The 24,618-nt window shown below is 39.1% G+C and overlaps 1 protein-coding gene across 1 annotated transcript; it reads left to right on the forward strand.

Moving 5' to 3' along the window:
- The first annotated feature begins 114 nt into the window (after nt 1-114).
- On the forward strand, nt 115-3,861 carry MED10 (mediator complex subunit 10). The gene is made up of 4 exons (XM_026843420.1): nt 115-283; nt 559-642; nt 1,812-1,914; nt 3,023-3,861. The coding sequence occupies exons 1-4, from the start codon at nt 162-164 to the stop codon at nt 3,116-3,118; spliced, it is 405 nt and encodes a 134-aa protein (XP_026699221.1). The 5' UTR covers nt 115-161; the 3' UTR covers nt 3,119-3,861.
- Nucleotides 3,862-24,618: the final 20,757 nt, after the last annotated feature.

Consider the following 24,618-nt stretch of genomic DNA (forward strand, 5'->3'; position numbering starts at 1 on the left):
GGGCGGAGCGGGAGGGGGCGGGGCTTGTCAGAGAAGGGGGCGTGGTTTGTGGTTGAATGGCGTGATGAGAGGCGGGGACCAGCCCAGCCGCTTCACTTTCCTCCTTCCGCGCATGCGCGAGTGGCCGGAAGTAGGGGAGGGAAGGCGGTGGTTTGGCGATAATGGCGGAGAAGTTCGATTCTCTGGAGGAGCACCTGGAGAAGTTCGTCGAGAATATCCGGCAGCTTGGCATTATCGTTAGTGACTTCCAGCCTAGCAGCCAGGCTGGTCTCAATCAGAAATTGTGAGGGTGCCAGTTGCTCCGTCGCTTTGTTTTCGTTACCGGGCCAGGCTGCGGGGCCTTTCCCGCCACCCCCAGCCTGTTGCCTCAGGGGGTACCGGGAGGCTCTGACCGGCGGATCTGTCACCTTGCCGCCGTAGCGAGACGCGGGAGGAGCGGCTGGGGGTTTTCGCTGGGGTCTCCCTCGCTGGGTTTAGTGTCGCTGGCCCCGCGGTCAGGGTCAGGTTTAACGTAGTGCTGCCCTTTTTGCCTAAAAACAACCCGTTCTCTCCTTACAGGAATTTCATGGTGACGGGCTTGCAGGATATCGACAAATGTCGGCAGCAGCTTCACGATATCAGCGTGCCCTTGGAAGTTTTTGAGTAAGTAGCTCGGTATCTGGAAGGAAAGGTTCTGTAGTCGCTGTTGTTTGGGGTGGTGTGTCTTTGCAGTGTGGATATTTTTCCTGAGGACTGCTTGTTTCTTAAACTCCCATCCTCTAAATGCCTCACGAGAATGTGAGCAAGCAGAAGGAGGTGAGAAGTACTTTCAGCCTGTGAGAAGGTGGAAGGGTAAGAGAAGTGATAAATTACACACCAGCTTTCAGATGTCCTTTTTTTTTTCATTTTTTAAACTTATGTTAACTTTACATATGTAGGCAGTAATACAGATCTTGCTGAATCTGGTGATGTAGTAAGCAAGCCTTTGTTTTGAAAATATACTTCTACACTGTGTTAGAATCAAGATTTAAAGTTGCAGGTGAAAGTAAATTAGGCCAGTGTTTAGGTTTAGTTTCAGTAGCAGCAATCTTGTTGGCAGAGGATTACAATGTTAAAAGCAAAATCATGATTGTAGAAGGAGAGCTGTACAAGACAGCTTTTACCATATGGCTAACAAGTTAATTTACTAGTGTTTCTTATAAGTCCAAATGTCACAGATTTGCTATATTCTAGTGGAATATTGGCTATGAAGGACTTTTCTTGGTCGGGCTTTCACTCTATCTGTAAATCTATGATGACAGTTAAATTTTCTGTTTTCTTTATTCGGTGATGGGATTTTCCTTTGTCAGGCATTTACATTGCAAAACAAAAATACGCTTACAGGTTTGCTAATACAGCTGTGTTAATTTTTACAATGGTATGTACGCCTCCTCCTTATCCTTGAACTGCTGGGTGTCATATTCCTATGTGCTTATCTCTCACCATGTACTAAGAGAGCGACTTCATAGTTGGTGCCCTTCCAGTTGCTTTGAAGATTGTTCATGTGTACTTATTGCGTGTGAGGAGTTGGGTAGTTATATTTTTTACTTTTAATAATTTTTGCAAAGCTTCAGGCTTTCTGGAAACAAAGATTTAAAACGGCATACCTAGACAGCTGTTTGGCCATGGCCTTGACCAACTTGAGCTGTCTTTTGAAAATGGCTGCATTACACTGTTTTTTAAAATGCACATTTCAGACAATAGTAGTAACAAAAAGACATCAAGGTGAATAGTTCTGTACCTTAATCCTAGTAGAAATATGATCATTTAGGTAGTATCTTTTCTGTTTTCAGATACATAGATCAAGGCCGCAATCCCCAGCTTTACACTAAAGAGTGTCTGGAGCGAGCTTTGGCTAAAAATGAGCAAGTAAAAGGAAAAATTGACACAATGAAGGTAAACCAGAAATATTGAAAGTAATAATTTATTTGTTAAGTTTTTCCTTTCCTGTAAATGTATGGAGCTTTTTTCATTTCTGCAGTTATTAAATTCCCTTATTAGGTGATTTGTATTAGGAATTGCTCTGCATCTCCATCTTAATGGATGCTAATATAGCCTGTTCTGGAAAGGAAACCTGTAATTCATCCCACAGTTGGAGAGGCAGATGTTGCTGTGGTTTTATTTTGGTTAAAGTTGTATGTAGCATTACAGATTTTTTTTTTGTTGTTTTAATTTTGAATACTAGTGAGTACCTCACACTGTTATAGATCTATAACTGTGATGTATGTAAAATTAGAAATAAGCAAAACGGAAAGGGTATTTTTCCAGTCTTGAATAGAGTATTAAAATGTCAAACGTTCTATATAAGCATGATTTAATCTTTTATAAAATTACCTAAAATGTACGTCAGTGTTTTAGGTTTTCTGAACTTACACTTTCATCTAGTAACTGCTGGAATTAATGCTGAAAAACGGTCAGAAAAGGAAGTTTAGTGAGATTTGAGAAAGGGCTGTTTGTGTTTCAGAGTGTTCTTGGACTGAATTTAAAATTAGAGTATGGCAAAAAGTGCTGCAGAATGCAGACGTGCCTCTGTTTTAAGCTTCTCTTTCTTTTGATCTGTGCTTGTAAAAGTTGTAGGAAGAATTATGTATTTTTAATCCAGGTGTGAGTTCCTTTTTGGAGGTGGAGGGGATTCCATATCAAACTGAGAGGACATGTTCTTTATCAGCTTTGCTTAATAAGGCTAGACAGATAGCGATGCACCAGAGTTAACCAGAGAGGTTCAACTACTTTGTATTTCTTAGCTGAAAATACTAGTTAATTTATGGGAAATTAAAAGCATTTTATTTTGCTTTCCTAGTGGATTGAGCATTTTCTGTGAATTTTGTAGTTGTAACTTTCTGTGTTTTTGTGTGTGGTTTTGAGGTCTTTTGGGGGTACTGTTTTTTGAGTCACTGAGACATAGAACTATATTGTATGCAAACATTTCTGTTCAGCAGATAACATTGCATGATGAAATCTAAACTGTGCAGATGATGTATATGTATTTTTTTGCTTTTTCCAGAAATTTAAAAGTCTGTTAATTCAAGAACTGACAAAGGTGTTCCCAGAAGACATGGCGAAGTACAAAGCTATTCGAGGAGAAGATCCTCCTCCTTAGGTTGGCCTTTGATATCACTAAAAATGTCAATTCCATAAACTGACACCACTCTATAAAAAACATTGATTGGAGAGAGGTGGAATCCAAGCTGTCCTAACAACTATACTAAAAATGGCGGTGATGGATTGTAAAGGAGCTTGATGATTGCTGATCGTTCTGGTCTGAAGCTATTGAATCTTTCTGAAGACTTTTTTACTCAAAGATTGCAGTTGAAACTTCCTGTGGGAATCTGTTCTTCTTTCCTGAAAGGTTTTGGAGATATAATTGCATACAGGTCATCAATACATAGCACTTCCCACAAAGTACATTTTCAGAGCAGAAAATAATGGGTTTTGTCTTCTGAAAAGTGTGCTTCAATTTTGAGGGCTCATCTCTTTTTAAGAGAAATGTATTTATTATACTTGATTATTTTTCATTTGTAGACTTTTGGGGTTTTTTTCATTATTATTACAGTACACACTTGATTGCTTTCATCTTGCTAAATTCTGCTGAACAGGAGCCTGTCAGGTGCTGCAGTTCTCATGTGTCATAATGAATTGCAGCCAAGAAAACCTTCAGCTAATCTTGTTTTGTTCTGTGAGCTGCAGTGCAGATGGCTGAGGATATAGAAAGTGAGCATATTCGGGGACTAGCTCCTCAACAATGTTAATACTTTGTATAGTATTTAATGCAAGCTTTTTTTTAATTCTACTCATTTTCTGTAAGCAGGTTGTTGATAAAAAAATTTGTAAAAAGAATCTAAATATGAAGGTTTTTCTGTTGTATGCTACTCTTTGGAGAATGAACTGAAAGCTGTGAAGAACAGCATATTCTTGTGTCTCACAGTGATAGAAATAAAATGTAGATCAAAACCTGGCTGTTAAAAGGTTGTATCTGAAGATAATGTCAACTTGACATTTTGGTTTTGTGGGGAAAACTTCCTTTTTAGTATCGAAATCAGGAGATTTTTGGGGATCAGTGATTGTCATCTAAAGCGTTTCTCATCACCTGCCAGTTCACCTGTGAAGTCTCTTCATACCTAAGTGTGGTCCCAACATCAACCCGCACGCTGGGGTGCAGTGCATGTGCAGATTAGATGCACAGTGGAAGTAGGGGGACCTCTCTTAGGGACTTGTGAAAGTTGAACCATTTGTCCTTCCAAGTGTAACTTGCCTTTTTTTTTTTTTTTTTTTTTACAGCAAATGAATTTGTTTTGTTAACTTTCTTTTAATCAATAAATGTAGTGGTTTTAGGCAGGATCTCTGAAATAATGTTTTATGTGTGTGCTCTGTAGCAGGCCTACCTACTCCATTAAAGACCATAATGGAGATTTAGGTATGTTCACGTTGTTGGTGCTGTCGTTTCCACACCTGAAGTACTGCGTGTGCTGCGTTACCCAGCGGAAGCAAAGCCCATCCCAAAGGCCGACCAACCCTATGCCTGACCAAACTCTGGTGTAACAAAAGGAAAAACAGAAAGCTAGTTCTTCTGTATCAGCTATTTAAGATTTAATTCTAAATGAATTGCTGCCTGTTATATCCTGCCCTGGCCTAGTCTGTACAGTTGGTTTTCCTTGTATTTGTTTTACACTAAGTGCTCTTTTCCTTTCCCGGAGTGACTACTAACCTGGCAGAAAGCAGCAATAAAGAAAGTGCACCCTGTTTGCCTTTTGCTCTGCTTGAGTTACCAGGTTCTTGGGAGTTGTTGAAGCAAGGCTTGTGATTGGCAAGTGGGATCTATGCAGGACACGAGCAAACAAAGTATTTTTCAGCCATCTGTAGTGTGATGGGCAGCAGAGCTTGAGAGCAAAAATGTTGGCAGCAGGCAGGTGAAACTGTGTTTAAACAGTAGTTGAGTGAGAATGCTCATGGGACAAGAGGCCAGTAGATATTGGTCTGGATACTGGAGTATTCTGGCTATTCCCAATGCTGACACCAGTTTGTGTGTCAGACTTGGTGGTGTAACACACTTTAAAACTGGTACTTCCAGGAAGTCTTCAAAAAAATTTTACTCAAAAAAATTTTACTTCAAAAAAATTGGTTTACTTCAAAAAAATTTTACTTCAAAAAAATTGGTTGTGGAAATTCTCATAGAAACTCGTATTAAAAGCAAAGTCATGTAGATAGATTGTCTTGTTATTTGTATTTTTGTATCTGTAAACTACAGGGTCAGTCTCCTACAGCTTTAGAACATCCTTGGTATCTTTAATTTTTGCAACACCAATTTTGGAAAAAAAAAAAAGGCACTCAAGAAATAAAATTAAAACAAACCACATAATATTCCGCAGTGGAGCAAGCTGGCATTTTGTTTGAAGACACTGGGAAGCACTGGGACAGGTTGACCAGACAGGTGGTAGAATCTCCAACTATCTTTGGAGGTTTTTAAGATTCACCTGGACTAGCCCTGAGTGGCCTGCTCTAACTTAGCAGTTGACTCTCCTCAGAGCAGGAGCTAAGCTAGGTGAACTAGAGGCTTCTAATCAATATGATTCTGCAACTTTGCGATTCAAATAGTACAGTTTGTAAGTATCAAAAGGATAAAGGGTATGGTCTGAAATTGCTGAAATAGAAATTTGAACTAGGCATGAACAAACAGTAATTATAAGTCCAGCAAAGCAATGGTACAGTTTTCACATTGAGGAAGAGGCGTTTCCATCAAAGAATACCATTCATGAAACATTGGTATAGTTGATCCTATCTTATTTAAACGGGGAAGAAACAAGATGACTTCTTGAAGTTAATTCCAGCCCTTTTTTTGACCATAGGATTTTGCCATTCAGGAAAAAAAAATCTGTAGGTATTAGTGTAAAGTATTTCTTGGAAGACAGCAGGAATGGAGAGCGAGGATAAGTGCCAGTGAACCTGAGTTGTAAGGAAGGAAATCAGGTGGACAGAAGGAGTAAGTTCTTCACTCTGCGACTGGTTTAGCACTGGAACAGCTTCTCAGAGTGGCTGCAGAATTGCTGTCCTTAGAGATTTTCCTGTCTTGCCTGTACAAAGTTCTGAGCAATTGAAAATAGTTTAAAAATTAGCCCTTCTTGTGACAGGCAACTGGACTAGAAAACCTGCGGAGGTCCTTTCCAAGCATTTTTTTTCTGTTTTCTATGACTATTATCTCACCTTATCACAGCAAAAGGTTTTTGGCTATTCAGTCTCAACACTGAATTTTTGTTGCAGTGTGCTGCAGATGATGATGGGTGTTTAAGCAGCACAGGGACCTTTGCTTTTATGTAGCACAAATTGTGATTAGCACTGTAGGTGAAGCACTGAAGAGATGTTGCAAGAACCTTTTTTCATTTGCTTTTCAATGCATTGCATGTGAGCAAAAATTTTTTTAAAGATGTGTGGGATCAGAAACAGTTTCAAGTATATGCTAAGTCCATTTTACTTTGAAACAATGGTGAGGGTTCTGGGGGAACTGAACTCTCGAGGTAATTCTGCCTGTCTAGTGCATCTTCTCTATTCATTTCTAAGCCCATTGCATTTAGTGGGCATCTCTGTCCCTGCTTCCACTTCCTCTCACTAACTATGATTTCCCTGTTAGTAATGTTAGAGACATCAGTATTGTTATGTAAGTTTTTCAACCAGGAGAGACCTTATCTTTTTGATTCTTTAATAAAACCAAATCTTAGTTTTACTTTCTGCTTCCTTCTTTGATTCAATTCCTTTGCTGTGATACCCTTCAAAAATTTCTAGCTTACAGTTTTTGGTTTAAACACCATATTCTAAAAGGTAGTCCTTGTTTTCAAATTAGTTTTTACACATACAGCTACTTTAAATTTGGGGCCTAGTGTATTAATTTATAACAGTATCACACAACGTTTGGCTAGTACTGTGAAAGTACTGTCGCAGGATTTACATTCTTGATATTCTGTGGAGTTTAGCGTCACATATGTCCCCATCAGTTTATATACTGACCAGCTCTGTGTTGATCAACTCAGAGCTAATGAGCTTATGGCTTTTATGTAATGTGCTCTTTTCCTATCTATATTCCATGCTATATATTCCGTAGAAACTATTAATGGATTAGTAGAGCTTATAATATGCTGCCGATAGCAAAAGACAGCATGAGAAGAAGAGGGATACTCTTATAGATTTGCTGGAAAGAGGATTTGTTTGTGGAATATAAAAGCACTGAACAGAATTCAGAATTTAACTTCTTGAATATTAAATATTTTTGTGCTGAAAATTTCCTTTCCTTAACAGGAAGAAACCAAGTTCTGTGTGTTGTTTCAATGTGTCACAGCTGCCCTCTGCCTGCTATGTAGCTGAATCATTTCTACACAACCCTGCTACTTTCTGCCTCTTAAGAGCACCAGCAGGGTACGGTGAGATGAGATATTTTTGTCAGAGGATGGTGAAAGAGAAACTCTGTTCACAGAATCTGAATTTTCTGTGCTTTGGTGGGCTTAGTGTGGGAAGCCCTTGAAATTAGTTGAATTGTCCAGTAAGCATTTTTTTGTCTCAGCTATAGCCTTCACATCACTACACAAGGATACCAATGTGCTTTTGCATTAGGAATTCTACTGTACCTTGTAGAAAAGGTACCGTTATAACCCCATCATCCTTCTAGAAATACTGTACCAAGGGCTCAGACTAAATCTATGCATTTGATTTGTCCATGAAGCATTGTTCAATTTTGGCCATGTTCTTCTAATATTGGCACCACATCATGGATTTGGTTGTGCCAGCTATGTGTAACACCTCAGCAAGGTCTCATCTTTTCTCTCTTCTTGCTGCTGTTCGTGCAACATTATTATCACAGAATCATGGAATCGTTTGGGTTGGAAGGGACCTTAAAGATCATCTAGTTCCAACCCCCCTGCCATGGCAGGGACACCTTCCACTGGATCAGGTTGCTCAAAGCCCCGTCCAACCTGGCCTGGAACACTGCCAGGGAGGGGGCAGCCACAGCTTCTCTGGGCAACCTGTTCCAGTGCCTCACCACCTTCACAGTAGAGAGTTTATTCCTTATATCTAATCTAAATCTACCCTCTTTTAGTTTAAAACTGTTAACTCTTGTCCTATCACTACATTCCCTGAGAAAGAGTCCCTCCCTATCTTTACTGTAGCCCCCTTTAAGTACTGGAAGGCTGCTATGAGGTCTCCCTGGATTGACCCTTCTCTTCTCCAGGATGAACAACCTCAACTCTGCCTGTCCTCATAAGGGAGGTGCTCCAGGACCCTGATCATCTTCATGGCCCTCCTCTGGACCTGCTCGAACAGGTCCATGTCCTTCTTCCATTGGAGGCCCCAAGCTGGACACAGTACTCCAGGTGGGGTCTCATAAGAGGGGAGTTGAGGGGGAGAATCCCCTCTCTCAACTTGTAGCCACATTTCCTCTTGATGCAGCCCAGGATATAGTTGGCTTTCTGGGCTGTGAGTGCACATTGCTGGCTCATGTCATTTTCCATCCACTACTGTTCCCAAGCCCTTCTCCACAGGGCTGCTCTCAATCCACTCATCACCCAGCCTGTATTTGTGCTTGGGATTACATTGACCCATGTGCAGGACCTTACACTTGGCCTTGTGGAACTTCATGGGGTTTGCACAGGCCCACCTCTCAAGTCTGTCCAGGTCCCTCTGGATGGCCCATCCCTTCCCTCCAGTGTGTTGACTGCACCACACAGCTTGGTGTCATTGGTGAACTTGCTGAGGGTGAACTCAATCCACTGTCCATGTCACCAACAAAGATGTTAAACAGCACTGGTCCCATTACCATTGTAGTGATGCTAATATGAAATTAGTTGGGTAAGTTGATTTTTGCAGAATGAACAGGAGTGACAGAGGATTCTACCAAATAACAACTTTTATACTATCAAAACCAAAATCATGGTAGCCTCTAGTGTCTATTAAAAAAACCCCCAATAAACCAATAGGATTTTTATTTTTAAATTTTATTCTATTGTTATCCCAATTGATAAAGATTATTCTATTCTGAATTCTAATATTTAACAATTATTTTATAGTATAAAGGGTAATATTTTCCTCAGGATGTGCATTTCCTTCTGTGTTTTGCTTTTCTCCTCCATCCCATAAGAATTGTTACCCAAATATATTTAATGGGCATTAATGAAGAATACTTTGCCAAAGCAATATAACGTATTCTTTTCTTTACACATTTTGTGATGAATGAGTAGACCTTATTTAAAAATTGTTTTGTTCCTTCTGGACACTGGATCTTTTTAAACTGCTTTGAGCCATAGAAGTGAATCTGCTTCTGGCTTCTCTATGGGTTATGAGACCTGCCTCCACAGAGTCCTCTTCTGTGAGGGAGGGTGAGCAACAGAGATGGAGCAAAATATAGCCAGGCTCCTGCAAGCACGTGGGTATGCGCTCTGCAGCACGCAGTCATGGTGTCTCCAAAATGACACCCAGGTCTGACAAGCTGGCCCTGGGGCAGGTCAGCCCTGGCCAGCTCCTCTTTGATGGCCTCGGTCAGCCCTCACCTTTGGTGAACAATAAGGGTTTGTTTTTCTCCACACAGTTTCTGCCACCAGGTTTTTAAACTTGGAACAGTGAGAGTGCCATGGGGACCAAGCAACTCCACAGCCCTGAGGCCCTAAAAATGTGTGAAATGTCTGCTCCTTAAGCGTATAATTTCTTATTGTTGTTAGTTAATAAAATAAGTAAGCACCCAATGCTGGCCGCAGTGAAGATGGTTACCCTCCTAACACCAATGTCTATGCTTGCTGGTGGGAGGAAAGTCCCAGGCTTCCCCAGCTCAGAGAGGTGATCTACAGACAACACATGGACCGTATACTTCCCCTGGATATCCAGGTAGTCACAGTAAACATGGTGACTGGGACAGTTAGTGGAGATGGAGTATTAGGGAGTAATATTACTTATAGATGACGTCATCATAGGATCCCAGCAGCGTGTGTTTCATGGGAAGTATGTCTGTGTGAGAAAACATTTTTTTTTGCTTGGGGGATATATAGATACATACCTCAGAAATAATTAAAAAAGCAACCAGAAAAAAACTGCTAAACCATCAAGTTTCACATTCTGCTCAGCTCCAGTTCTAAATTTGTGACACTTTCTTATTCTATTATTTTATGCCTGCTTCACTTACTGTTTCTAGGCTAGACATGCAAAATATTACTATTGCTGCAACTGTCCCAAACAGTCCATATTTAGCACATAGAATGTTAAATCTTTGCTCTTTCCCATTCTGTTACCTGGATGCCATGGTTGGAGGTGATCTGGAATTTTATTTAAGAATAGCCTCAAAATAACATCAGCCAGGAAACAAAGCATCTAGAATAATGAAAGGGCAACACAAATTTATCTAGACAGAAAGTATGAAAGCCCATAAACATTCAGAATTTCAAGTGTATCCTTGAATTTTAGTAAGATTTTGGAAATAATGGGGAATATGTAATTGCAGGTAATTGCTTATTTTTTAAACCATTATCCTTATGATATACACTACAAAATGAAGAGATATTAGATAATGCTGCTGGGCACACACTTCTTTAAGATGGAGAGCGTGCTCCTGTACTCCATTTAGGACAAACAGACACACTATAGGATTCTTTTGTTCGGGCTTGAAAGGAAACTGATCAAGAAGGTGCAAAGAATTTCACTGCAACCTGTTAAGGTCCAGCACTCTCTCTTTGTCCCTTTTTCTACTGGAAGTAGAAGCAGTTGGGTGCTCAGCCTTCCATCAACCTCTTTTTGCTGAAGCCTTCCTATGTAGAATGCCTAAGGTAAAGCTGTGAAGTCTCACAGGTAAAGACATACCTGTTACAGGAGTTACATGCTGCAAATGATCAGCTGTCCGTATATCTAACCCATAGCTCTTGCTAGGTGTTTTCATGTGGATCAAGGCATCTTGGTTGTTAGTCAGTTCTCAGAAGATGCTGAAGCACTGGTGCACCTGAAAGCAATCTGTTACTCTCATACAACTCAGCAAGAGAGTTTCCTGATGCAAGAAATCATTTTAGGCTGAGCAGTTTAGTTTTCATTGACTGATCTTTCTAATTCAGTTGGTTGATAAAGTACTGCTAAGTGGCGGTAATGGTTTGATGATTTCCCAAATATTTTATATTTTGATGTCTTTATAAATTTATTTGATGAATGCAGTTCCCAAGTGATTATCGTACGATTCCAGTAAAGTCATACCAGGCGCTCTGTAATCTCATTTTTGACTCTCCTATGATCATAGAAATAGAGAAGATAAACCATGCAACCTATTTCTTTTTACTCTGAGTGATCTTTGAGATTTTAACTAGATCAGTTAGAAACTACTAAGTGAACTTGCAGTTTTAGTGAAAACTCTCTAAATCAATGTATTTAAAAGGTAATTTAGATAAACAAAGACTAAAAAAATGTGTAAGAAGTGTTCCAAATACCAAGTTTAACAGCAAGTTAATAAAAGAGAAATATCACTGCCAAGAATATTTCTGGATTCTGATCTTTCAACACAAAGTCATTTCTTACTTTACTATGATTAATAGCTGTAGCATATCTGGGCAGCTGCCAAATGTCCTTCCAGCTCTGCAGAGCACAGAGTCAAGGTGACATGAGTATCTGTCCTACTCTGAGAACACAGTGACGGTGTTTACTGCATGTACATCAATTGCTTCCATATGCTTAAGGTTCTTCTGTATATTTTTTAAATTAAAATAATGGAGTAGGACACATTACAAGACACTTCTGTAACAGCTCTTGTAATACTCTTAATTCAAATCTGGAATCTGTATTTTCTGTATTGTGACATATTTCATGCTGAGAACTAGATTGTATATAAGTCTCAACAAGTTGTAATGCAGACAGTAAAAAAGAAACATCTTTCTGTACAGTATGAAAATTTTCAAAACAATTCCTTCTCCTGAAAGAAAAGTCCATTTGTGTGCTAAGAAATAACACATAATATTCCCATTCCTAAAGATCTAACCTGAATCTAATTTACTTGCTGTTTGTAGTTTGGACATTATATTAAACAAACTTCTCCAAATATTCCTCAAAAGAAGATGAAGCTACTTTTATATATAATCTGGGAAAAGGCGATTCAAAATTGTTGTCATATTGCATTATCTAACAAGTTACTTTGTGGGAATCTGGGCCATATTTATACCACTGCTGCTGCAAAAATAGCATTTACTCTCCATGTTAATTGTTGACATTCATAAAGTTTTATTTGGAACGTTGCTAAGGATTCAAAATTCCTGTGTTAATATATTGATGTAATGATATATATCAAGCAGTACCATCATGGGAATTTTCAGTCCTTGACAGTAAACAAAAAGCAGCTTATAATTATCTGTTACCAAAATCACTGGTAGGTGCCATTTTTCTAGGGAAAACGTTTTACCCATAGGCACCTTAGAAACACGCTGCTGAAGTAAAAGATTATCATTGAAATATATATAAGAAATTCCATCTCCAAACTTATTATTTGTTTCAAAGTATGATTATCTTTTAAATAATAGCCTATTATATATTATTACATTTGACCAATACTTTTTTGAGAGATTCTCTTATATGGTCAAAGCCCGAGACCCAAGACGTTTCAGCAGACAAAATGGCTTTGAATAGATCTCTTATCAAACATGAGATGTTACTTGGTCTAACACTGTTTAATATACATTCTGGTCATCATATATAAAGCTACAATACCTAAATGAATATTTGAATAGACATCTGGTACTCATTTAAACTAAAGATGTATTCAGTGATATAGCAGATCTTTTGTAAGAGAAGTATGTTTAAAAAAAAAAATCAGCAAAATTTCTTCTTTCAGAGCTCTTCTTTCCAATTAAGAAAACAAAAAAATCTTTCAAATCAATAAATGTTTTCTGAGTACAATAAGCATAAATTATATGACAGATTTTTTTTTTTCTTTTTACTCAGGCTGGGAATTTCTTCTCTTATGCCAACACTTTGCAGAAGACACATAACTTCATAGATGCACTTTTTCCTTGGACAGACCTTCTGCTTTTATGTAAATAAACTTCCTGAGGTTGCTCAGCAGACATGTAAGCTCTGTCATCTCTAGAGGTTGATATTCATGGTTGCAGAGCATTAAGATTAAAAGAATTATCTAATTTGCTGCTCAGCAATGATGCTCTCTTTTGATCAAGTGTAGGGGAAGGAACCATTATGAACCATGTTGAAACTCACTGAGGTTATTGTGAAAACAAAAGAAAGGAAGCAATTAGTAAAAATACTTCTTTCTCTTGTTTATTGGGCTCCAAATTTTACAAATCAATCAGTTACAAAGCTTGTCACGGAAATATTGTTGTTACTGTTACCTTTATTATTATTTGAGGAACACAAACAGCCTCCAGAAACATGATAGACATGCATGAAGAGAGGATTCCCAGGCAGAGAAAATTGTGACTCAGAACAATGCAGCAGTACACAGGTGGTTGTGTACATTCCCCTTGCCTCCACTGATTTAGCATGTAGGGACATTTTCATCCTGATGTGTATTAACTGTGAGCTTTATAAATTTTGGTGGATTTTTTTTTTCCTCTATGAATTTGTTGGGCTGCACTTTGAACTGCTTTAAACTTTAAACATCTATAAAATCTCATGGTGAGGAGTTCTACCCTTCATATTTGCACTATGTGAAGAAGCATCTGCTTCCATTTTTTTCAAATCAGCCATCCACTAATTTAATTCTTAAGTTCTTGCACTAGAAGAGATGGGAAGCAGGCATCTCCTATCTCTCCTCTTTAAGTCACTTGTGGTTCTACAGATTACTGTAATATTCCCTTCCCAATCATCTTTTTTTTCCAGGCTGAAAGCTACTTACAGAAGCTGTTTTGTACTTCAGATCATACTTGACACTCTTCTCTGAACTGTTTCCAATTTTCATTTCTGTCTTTTAACCTGAGATTCTTTAACAAGGGATCTTGTTGAAGGCAGTCAGGGAATCCAGAGTTCATCTATGCATCTCTGATGTCCAAAAACTCACATACACCTTTAGAGATCTCCAACAGCCTTCCCTGTATGTATGTAAAGACTTCCCTGTACCAAAAGCCGTGTTAGCTTTTCTCTAATATATACTTTCCCTAATATGTAATCTTGCTTTTGCTGTTCCTGGGTGACTCAGAAGTTCTTTATCATTTTGGGATTAAAAATGTAGCTGGGCAAGTCAGATTCCTGTCCTACAAAGATTTCTGCACACACTTTATTTATCCAGAACCATGCCATTTAAAGAAAAGACAACGTACACAGGTTTTAAACAAACATTTGCATACAGTATATGCTAATTCAGGGTTCATATACAGAATTCTCATATTTTTTTCAGAGGATTAAATTATTTTTTGCCAACATCGATAGAATGTTTTAAAATCTTCTTTTATACATGATGGCAAAGGACAACAAGGAGCGTTTTCTTCTTATTTGCTGCATCAGGTACATGTGCTTTTTAAGAGTAAATATTAAACTGAGAGATAATAAAGACATCCTCCTTTGCCTGGGGATCCTCCAGCATAAAATCACATTGCTTTGTCTGATACAAAATTAAGCTTACTTTGAAAACAGCTTAATAGACTAAGTTTTAATATTGTATCATGTTAACTCATCCCTGTAAACCACCTGGGAATTAGATCAAAATGCATTTTAAAAAGGACAGAAAAAGGAATGTCTACCTCACTGCTTTGGCATTTCCTTTTCTTATCTACAGCATACTCTGGGGCTGTTCAAGTAAACACAGACACATTTAAATGAATATGTAAAAGTTCAAACTAGCATGGCCTGCAGTTATACAAACAATCATTTGAATAACCTCAGATGCATATTAGCAATTATGTGTAAATACATATAAAAATGGTATTTAAATACACAGGTATGCAGTCATCCAACTGCATGCAACTGAGAAGCGTGCATCTTTCAGATTCTGATGAATTAACCACCATACTGTACTGTACATACCATACCGTAATGATACTTTCTCATGTAAAAGCCTAGGAGCCTATTTTTGAACTGTAATTCTACATTTTATAAAAATTTATACTTTCATAAGTGAATATATATACTCTGTGCAGCAGTATTGCACATTCATCAGAAAGTTCTGGTCATATTGTAGCTCCATTAGCTGCAACAGCTGCTTTCTTTTCTTGGTGCTTTAGTAATTTCACACAGATTGAAGCTACAGCACAAGAGAGCTACTAAAACTCGAAGTGAATTATAATAATTTTGCTAACCTGTTTTCTGCAAGCGATCTGGTACACTGAAGGGACAGAAAACTGCAGAACACTTTCCGTGCAATTCTGTTCAGTTATCAGCAGAATAAGAGGGCACTGAAGACAGTCCTAATAATCAAACACATGGTTAATTGGATATGTATTCCCTTCAAAGAAGGCATCCTGAAGACCCATCAGTAATTATGAATTGCTGCAAATTACTGCAGTTGATTTATCTTCTGGGCATAGCAACAGAAAAAAGTATTGTGCAAGCAGCAGTATTTTGGGAAAGGTGATATTAATTTGAAGGACAGGCTAAAAGGTTACCCTGATCCATTTTTATAGTAGTTGTCTTAACAGCAGTCCTGAGGCAGCACCAGAAAGAAGGGATGAAAGATTCAGATCTAGATTTGCCTGAAGAACTGACAATATTCTCCCATTGCTCTGAATTGACACTGTAAGGCAGAATAAAAATCTTGTTTAATTTTGCAACTTTTGCAATAACTGTAGAGCCCGGGGACCTGAGAGCAGGCATTGATTTCTCATTTAGGTACGCAGACCAACAAATTGCTTGCTAATTTTAAAGGACCAGTGTGTCTTAAAGGAAGATGCTGCCCCAGCACTGTGGAGAGAATATGTAAATTGATTGGATTTTTTAATGCAATTGTTGCTCTTATACAACACCAGCATTTATTATTATTGCAACTCAGATAAAAAATTACAAAACCAGAGTGACTGCAAACATTAAACCAAAAGAATTAGAAAGAAGATAAAGAAGCTTTTAAAAAATTGCTAGCATGTAAGGCTGGAAGAAACTAGATCATCTTACCAGCCTTGCTACATTCCTGCCAAATTCTTAATGTTGGAGACTATAAAGCTTCACTCAGGCATTCTTAGACCAAGTTATAAAACTTGAGCTAGGTTAGAACATTTCACTAAAAATCAGGCAAAGTCCAAAAGTAGTTGATAGACACAGTAGTTCTGATGTAACTTGAAAACTAAACCTTAAAACCCCCAAATTTATGAGCAAGCTGTATCAGATATACCTGATCTGAGCTACAAAAACAATGATTCACCATATCCATGTTTTCTCTCTGCAAGAGACTGATCCATGTTGCTAAAGGAAGACAGGAATATAGCCAAAACTGTAAGTCTTGTTAATGGCATGCTGGGAATAGCCTGTGAGGGACAGAAGTCCATCCTGATGTCCTTGTCAACATCCCAGGTAAACACTATTAGCTGCAAAGTATTCTATTTGCAGATATGCACATGTAAAGCCAAGGTACTGTGTGCAGGTAAGTCAGGCTGCACTCTGAGGGGCCCTGTAGTGCTTTTAGGGTCCCGTCTGCAGATGCGTGTTCCCACAACATCCCCACCCCGTATCAGTAAGAGGCCCTGGTGTGGTCTGAGTCTACCATATATACACCCCATACAGTTTTTAAGAGGAAAAGTCTCCTTGGCAGTCATTTACTGAATCCTACTGCATAAAACAACTACCAGTCCACTGTCATCAATAATGAGTGAGGGTGGAGCATCAACAAAGAGCAGTGCAAATACTATTTTTTACAATATTCCTGCAGCTAGTGTTGTTCAAGTTGCAGAATTATAAAGTGAGTCAGAAATATAAACATAGGTCACAGGTGGAGGAAATGTAGGAACCAGGCTCCAGCTGCCTCCATGCCTGTTCCTCAGGTAGACTAGAAATGCTTCACATGTGCAGCACAGGTAGTCAAAAACCATGCCAGCCTTAAACTGAAAGAATTCTGAACTGACCAAGATGGTACAATATTTTGAAGCAGCATTTGCTTGCAGAGCTGCTCAAATCCATTTTTTTGGGCTGTGTTATAATTAATTTTAATGCATTTTAGCAAGTATGTCAAAAGAATTCTGAGGGTAGAAGTCCACAGATACAAATGATTCACCAGACCTGAATGAACGGTTTTACAGTCTGGCTCATAAAACCAGCTTTTGTCTGTTTAGCAACTTGACCCAGGAACCAATTTTCTGGAGCCATTGCAATTGCTTACCATGAAAATTATAGGTTGTGTTCAAGAAAGGGTAAACACCAGAAGAACCTTTGTGCATTTGGTCCACTTTTCTGCTGAGCAGCTTTGGCTGCAGCTTTCTGAGCATCATATCTCATTTACAAGGTGACCCAGAACACAAAACCTTTTAATTAGCCTGAAAATCCAACCTGCTTTATATACATGCCTGTCAGCCCCCTTGCCTTCTGCTGCCCTTCGTTGCTATGGCAGCACTCTCCCAACAAAGGAGGATATCTTGCAGAAGGAGAAAAGCATAGCCAAGATGCTCAGAGCTTTTGCATGCGGCCGGATAAATATTCATGATGCAACTGTGTGCTTAAGAGCTGCTCTTTGAGTAAGTTCTAGGGCCTTTGTTCACCCTCAAATAACACCCAGAAGAAACTTTTGCTTATTAAAAAATAAACAAATCCCCAGGTAGACTGCAAATGTTTAATCACTTTCCTTCCCCAAATAGCAGTTGGGAAGTGCCAAGTGAGGAGATTGCTCTACAAAGAGAAATGAATCAGGTGCTTGACCAGTGTAAATCGATCTGTTGAGATTTGTAAAACCTCTACAGTTTTTTTCTAGTTGACAATTATCATTTGGCCCATTGTATTGATGGTACAATCAAAAGCAGAATCATTTTAGCTGATAAGAAGTTATATAATGGTCTCTGTATTACTATTAAGTATGTGGTACAGATACAAAGCACAAAAGCACTTGAAAAGATACTTACATCTGAAAGTGTATTAAGCTGTTTGTTGATCTTCTTTTAAATTATTTTCCCTCTTATCCTGTGTGGCTTTCTCTATGGCATCTTTCTTCGCATCACTAAATTATTTTGTTTATCTTGAGGTGGTAGAACAACCTTCAAAATGACTGAACACACTTTGTCATGTATTCCAGAGCTACAAACTGGGAATGGTTTTAATATGTCAAAATTTAGAAAAATAGTATTCTGGAATGGTTTCAGCAGCATTTTTTGAAATAGTTAATGTCTATGCTGACCAGGACTTATTTCACCTCATAAATCTCATAAGCATTAAACAAGATGTTGTGCCTTCAGCAGGACACTGATTACTATAATACATCTTTCTGTCATATACTGACAGAGATGCAGATACCAAAAAAAGGAGGATTGGAGTGGTAGAGATCAGCTTCAAGTTTGGTGACATTAAAAAATCTTAAGGAAAGGGAAAAAATGGAAGAAAGAAGGCAGCTTCTATCTGGGTATCCAAATTTGGATTAAGGATTTTATATTGCTTAACCAGTGTATGAAAACATTAGTGGCAGGTAACTGTAAAGCAAAAGAGTGAGAAGTACTATATCACTACAAAGTAAATTCTGGTTTCCTCTAAATAATAGAGTAGACTGTAATTCATTCTTTAAATGATAAAATTTACTTAATCTTGAATAACCATTATATAGTTGCTTAGCAACTCAGACAATACTAATGTCCTTGGTCAGGTGATATCAAATTCCTTTTCTGAATTTCTGACAGTATCTTTTCATTATTTACAGCTCTGTAATAGCTTCCCTGCCTCTTATGCTTTAAATCCAAGACTGTCCCCTTCCATTTCTCTGCACAAGAGATAGCCTTGATTTAGGGATTCCATAGAATTGAAATCTGTAATGTATTTGATACATCTCTATGTCCCTATAGTCTCTTAGAACCAGTTATGCAGAAATACAGCTGAATCCTGTTTTCATTAAGTAATTTGGTTAATTTTTATTTACTTTTTTACCTGGTCTTTGTCCTGAACCAGACACATTGCTGATGTAAATGGGATAGGGAGAGGGGACTTCATATGGTACAGCAGCAAACTTCCCTTTGATGCTGTGTTCCAGGAAGACATGAAGCCATTTGGAGTGAGCCTGGTGGAGGGCCACCAAGATGGTCATGTGGCTGGGGCTGGTCAGAGGGATGGGCCTGGCTTATCCTGGAGATGAAAAGGCTAAGGAGGAACCTAACTGCCATCTCAGAGAAACTATAACTGGGTTATAGAGAACATTGCATCAGACTGTTCAGATGTGCCCTGTGAAATGACAAGAGGAAAGTTTTCCAGCAACAAGGTGCAACAAGAGAGATGTCAGTGATGTGTAAGGAAACAATTCTTCCATGGTGAGAGTACTTAAACACTGAAACAGGTTGACTAAAGAAATTGTGAATTTCTTTCCCTGGCAATTCTCAAGACTTACCTGGATGACCTCCAGAAGTCCTTTCCAACCGGATTTTCTGTGATTCCATGCAAGGGACACATTCTCTGTGTTTTTCTGTGATTTTTGCACTGGGACACAACATAGGTTACATTCCCTACTGAAATACATAGGCAGATGACTAGGCCCTGTCCTGAAGCTTGGATAATAAACAGACCATGAGAAAATACTGAACATAACAAGAGAAACTGCCAAACATAACAAATAGCAGAGTGAGCAGCTGACAAACATTACTACGTAACAATACCATGAGAAATGGCTGTATTTCACAGTTCAGTATAGGGAACTAGTGAAGAAGGACAAGCTCCACAGGTAACTGGAAGGGAATATTGGGGACTTTTTGGGCACTGCAATCTTGGAAGGAAAACAGTGTCCCGTTAACCTATCAATAATACTATGTAAGGCTGAGATGTTATAGGTAACAGCATCAGAAACACCAAATGTGGTTATGGATGTAGCAAAACCAAGACCAATGGGAAAAAAGTAACTGGAGTGGGTTGTTTCTTTGGGACGAGACAAAGGTGGAAAAAGAGAGGGATCAGGATGGATTGGGGGAATTACAGGCGTGGGAAAATGGAGAGAAGTGGAAAAGAAAGAGGACAGTCATGTATAAGCAAGCTGCCGGTCAATACTGTTGTCTGCTCAAGTCCTGCATCAACTGCAGTCTCACTTATTTTCGTACTAAATCCTATTCTTAACTACTTTTTCCTGTGTAATCTCACTCTCTAGCCTGTACTTGTGCAGAGAAGTCTAAGTGTCAGTAACTGGAGAAAGGGCCACGGGTCATAAGGGCCCATAGTACCACAGCAGGCAAACATTGCCTAGCTAATTTCAGCCCTGTGGGTATGTGTGTATGTGCAAACATGTCTGTGTACTTCACTTCAGGCTGGACTGTCTGGCAATCAGAAGACCCACATCTGGAAACACTTAAGGCCCGAGCCAATGACTAGTTAAGGGGCCCCTGGCCCAAGCATGGGTATCAGGCAGGCTTAGGACTTGTGCTAAGATCCAAGGGATTTGTGACTGTGCTGTGCTTGTGAGCCTAGAGAGTGAAGGTGTGTGCATGCTTGCTTTGGTAAACTTTAAGCCTGATAAACTTGAAAGGAGGAACAGGACCTGGCTACCTATATTTATGTTCATGCGGGTGCCAGTAAAGGTGCCTTTGGGTCTGCGTCCGGCTGGCCCCATGAGTGCTGGGCACGCTGCAGGTCTGTGTGTACCTGTGTCAGGAGCCCATGGTCAGTCTCGCTACTGGCCAGACCCACAAACAGAAGAGCATCAGCCAGAGCCATTATTCTGCGACAGGAGAAACCTCCTGGGCTTTGGCGGGGAAGGGAATCTCCAATGTCCCAGAGGCTACTGGATGCCTCAAGTCCCTTAATAGTCTCTATTTTGGGTCATGTAATACCCACAAATTAAGACAAAAGTGAGGCTGATGTTTAAGACTGTGGCTCTAGAGAGGCATGCATCTTCCACCTTCAGTGAAGCCCATCCACCTGATGTAGGTGGTTTTTGGCTCTGTTGTCTCATCCAGCATGAAGGACTCACAGGGTTTGGAGGGAAACACAGTCCAGCATAGAAAACATGAGTTTCTAGCTCTGTGATGAGGGGAAACGAGGTTAGGGCTGGGGCCTATGGGCTGCAAGTGTGAAGTGGAAGACTTGGCAGACCTGCTTCTAGGAAGAGCTGTTTGCTGATACCTGGTAGTTACAGTACTTACTCCTTAGTCCCCTCTCATTGCAGGTGAGACAAGATCAGGCTAAGTAACTATAGCTTCAGCAGGAACAGAACTTTCAAGAGCTGGAGATAAAGTGTTTTGCACTGTTAGATAACATGACTCTTTTAACCTTGACATTTTCCAATCCAGACGTCATAATATATATTACTAGCAAACAACAACAAAAAAAAAAAACAGGAGAAGGCTGAGGGAGAGAAGTATGCAGCAATAAGCTGTTTGCTTATTCTTTTCTAAATTGCTTAGCTGCCATGGAGATAAGCATAGCACAAATACCAAAAGGGACTACTGTTATTCCTGCACATGTCATTCCATAGCACTGTACACGTTTATTAATTTAGGAATTGTGAACCTCAGTTCTTTAAACTGCATTGCCTTTCAAGAGAAAAAGAAAACTTCAGAAAGCACAAGGCTTGAGACCAAGGGCTGTCTCCCCATATTTGAGGTTTTGAAATGAAGATTGGAGAACAGCAAACTTGTCTGTGTGTCACTACAATAATTTTATTCTGTGGGTTTTGTTCTGTGTTTTATTTTCTTATATTTCAGTAAGCCTTAAGCAGCAGAGTAAAAAAAAGGGGGGGGGGGACTGGCAAATTAATAACACTTTATTTGATATTTGATTCTTCTTTCCATAGGGAATTCTTTCAGAAGGAGTGTATCTACACTTGACATCTCTAGTCTGGTTCCACAGATGGAAGGAGTATATCTGCATGTATAGACTGCTTTTCTTGTTTGAATTAGTGCCTCCAGAAGGCTAGGCTTAATAGGAATACATTTCTTTTGGAGACTGAACCTAGCATGGCTTTGTAAAAGCACAAGATGCCTTTGTTTCCTGCATGCACTCTGTTCCCTACAGATAAGAGTGCAGAAAGCCCAGCACCTTGAGAGCCTCTCCAGCTTAACAAATGTTGAAGAGAGGCATGTACTTTAAGTCCTGCTCTCAAAGTCTGTCATGACTTCACCCAGGTTGGAGAAAAGCATCTAACTTGCAGTCAAGATTCATAACTTTGAATTGCTTTCGGACAGTTTTGCTTAGGAAATACAAAACTACCTCTGGAGTACATAGGACCTGCTTTGGTTTCCCTTCTTAAGAAAATCTGAACACCTTGCCAAATCAATACTGTACTACCAGGATACCAGCTACTCAGAGCAGGGGAAAATTTACAGCCCCTTCTGATAGCAGTGCTCCACTTCACACTGAAGTGGAAGCTGATGAACTGGTGAACTGAACATTCATCTGTTGAGAAAGACACAGAGTTTGGCCAGTGTTCCAGTTAAAGCACTCTGCTGTGATAAAGGACATGCAAGGATTTGTAACAGAAATATAAAGATTGAGATGATAGCATGAACAGAAACAGATTTACATTAAAGCATCACTAGAAACACTAGAGCACAGGTTGGAAGAATGGTAAGCATCAATAGACATTGACAACTGTGACAGCAATAAAATCAGTAGCAACTAAGGAAGGTGCTGCTTGCACCAAGGCAATGGTACAATTGACTCCTCAGCAGACGACCTGCACTCTGACAGCAGGAGGATGGCAGCTCAGTTATAGCGCATGGGTTGTGCCTTTCTTCATTGTGATATTCCAACAGGAAAACAGATTGCAGCCACAAGTAATGCAAAATGAGGAGAAAAAAAAAAAAAGGCAGCTACCTCACCTAACATTTTTTGGAGGCTATCTTAAGCAAACTCCTGAGGCAAAAGATTATACTTCAATAACTGGTGGCTGACTCCTGAAGGGTACAAAATAACTGCCCCAAAGCACTTAACAGCAAAGAGATTCAGAAGACACAGTGAGGACTCAATAGCAGGCACCTCTCATCCTCTGTGTTACGCACACGTGACCCATACCAAACTACTAATACACATCTTGATGTTTATACAAGTAAAACTGAGGAAGGACTGATTGGACAGGTAGAGATTAAGTTTTATTTAAGATAAATATCACCTTCTCTTCTCATAAGGTCTTGTATTGATTTTCATTGCCTTAATTTGAAATGGTTCTAGTCCTTGTTTAATGAATATATCACTGTCAATATATTAAGCATTCAGCAGCTTCTAGGCAAGTGCTCTAAAAATTAAGCTATAGTTGCTGCAAATCTTTTACTTAATAGCCAATAATTATTTCATACAAAGTAGGACAGGTTGAGATGTTGATGTCTTTTCACTCCAGAATACCTTGTATCAAGATTGTTCCACCTGTGTGTGTGTGTGTGTGTGTGTGTGTGTGTGTGTGTAAGATATGGCAAACTAAAGGTGAATATGCAGGCACAAAGAGTTGGATTGAGGGTGCAAGGAAAGAGCTGATGTCAGAGTGCAGGTCTTCTGCTGAGGAGTCACTTGTACTGTTGTCTTGGTACTCCGGTTCTATTCCCTCTACTCTTGTTGAAAAAGTCTAAAATTATCTCTGACCCTTCCCTCATTTACATGCATTTATCATGCCCTGTGAAGCACTTGATGCAGAAAAAGTCTTCTGCTGTCAGCAGGATACTTGCCTTCTTGCAGTCCAAATTAGCCCATGAGCTGCCACTTGAGAAGCTGCCATATAGTTTCATAGTGAGAATGTTCAATAGAAGCTTTAGATCCAGATTTCCACAGACAGAGAAACGGCATCACTATGGTGCTGTCTCTGACATCAACCTCAAGGTTCTTCTATAAGAGGGATGACAGCAGTGCTTCCTCTACTCACTTTTCTCTTTCCTCCTCAGATCCTGCCTATCTACTAGGTAAGACCATTCTCTACAGGTGTTTACACCTATATGGTCAGCATATAAATGTTGGCACTTCTAGCCAAAAATTTTTAGGGCTTAAGCATCAAGCAAACAGGACTTTTGAGAATCTGAAATTTCAATCTAGGCACCAGGAGGGATAATTGGGCAACAGTGAAAGGAATAACTCCTGTAAATCTTGGCCCACTAAAATTATCAATACCACTTCTTCCTTCCCTCACTTTGACCTTCTAGAAGGTCATCTAGTTATTCCCAGACCATATTCCACTTATGAAACAAGAAGAGCGGTCAAGGTGATTTTATATATATATTTTATATATATATATATTTATATATATTTATATATATATATATGCATGCATTTGTGCTTAACACATTTGCAGGGCTACTAACCCTGTAATTCAGAATACAGATGGAAATTGTTTAATTTCCTCCTTCTAATGAAATAATTCATTTTTACTTTTACTTGAACACAAAGCAGTTTAAATAGCAACTCTAGTTCCAATGGTTAGCTATTTCATTATACTTTTCTTATGTAAGTAAATGTGCAAAGGGAACACCAGAGGCTGTAGCTATAGAAATCAATGAATGGAACACAGTAACTTATTCCACTACTAAATAGATATAATTTTATGAATCCCTAACTCACCTTTGCAACAGTTGCTAGTTTTGT

Source organism: Athene cunicularia (assembly GCF_003259725.1).
Source record: "Athene cunicularia isolate RWA chromosome 2 unlocalized genomic scaffold, athCun1 chr2_part1, whole genome shotgun sequence".
NCBI lineage: Eukaryota > Metazoa > Chordata > Aves > Strigiformes > Strigidae > Athene > Athene cunicularia.

What these genes read in the sequence shown, in the direction of transcription:
- MED10 (XM_026843420.1), top strand. Translation starts at nt 162, where the DNA reads ATGGCGGAGAAGTTCGATTCTCTGGAGGAGCACCTGGAGAAGTTCGTC. An exon ending in GTGCCCTTGGAAGTTTTTGA is followed by an intron (nt 643 to 1,811) that starts GTAAGTAGCTCG and finishes TTCTGTTTTCAG; the next exon opens with ATACATAGATCAAGGCCGCA. An exon ending in GAAAAATTGACACAATGAAG is followed by an intron (nt 1,915 to 3,022) that starts GTAAACCAGAAA and finishes TGCTTTTTCCAG; the next exon opens with AAATTTAAAAGTCTGTTAAT.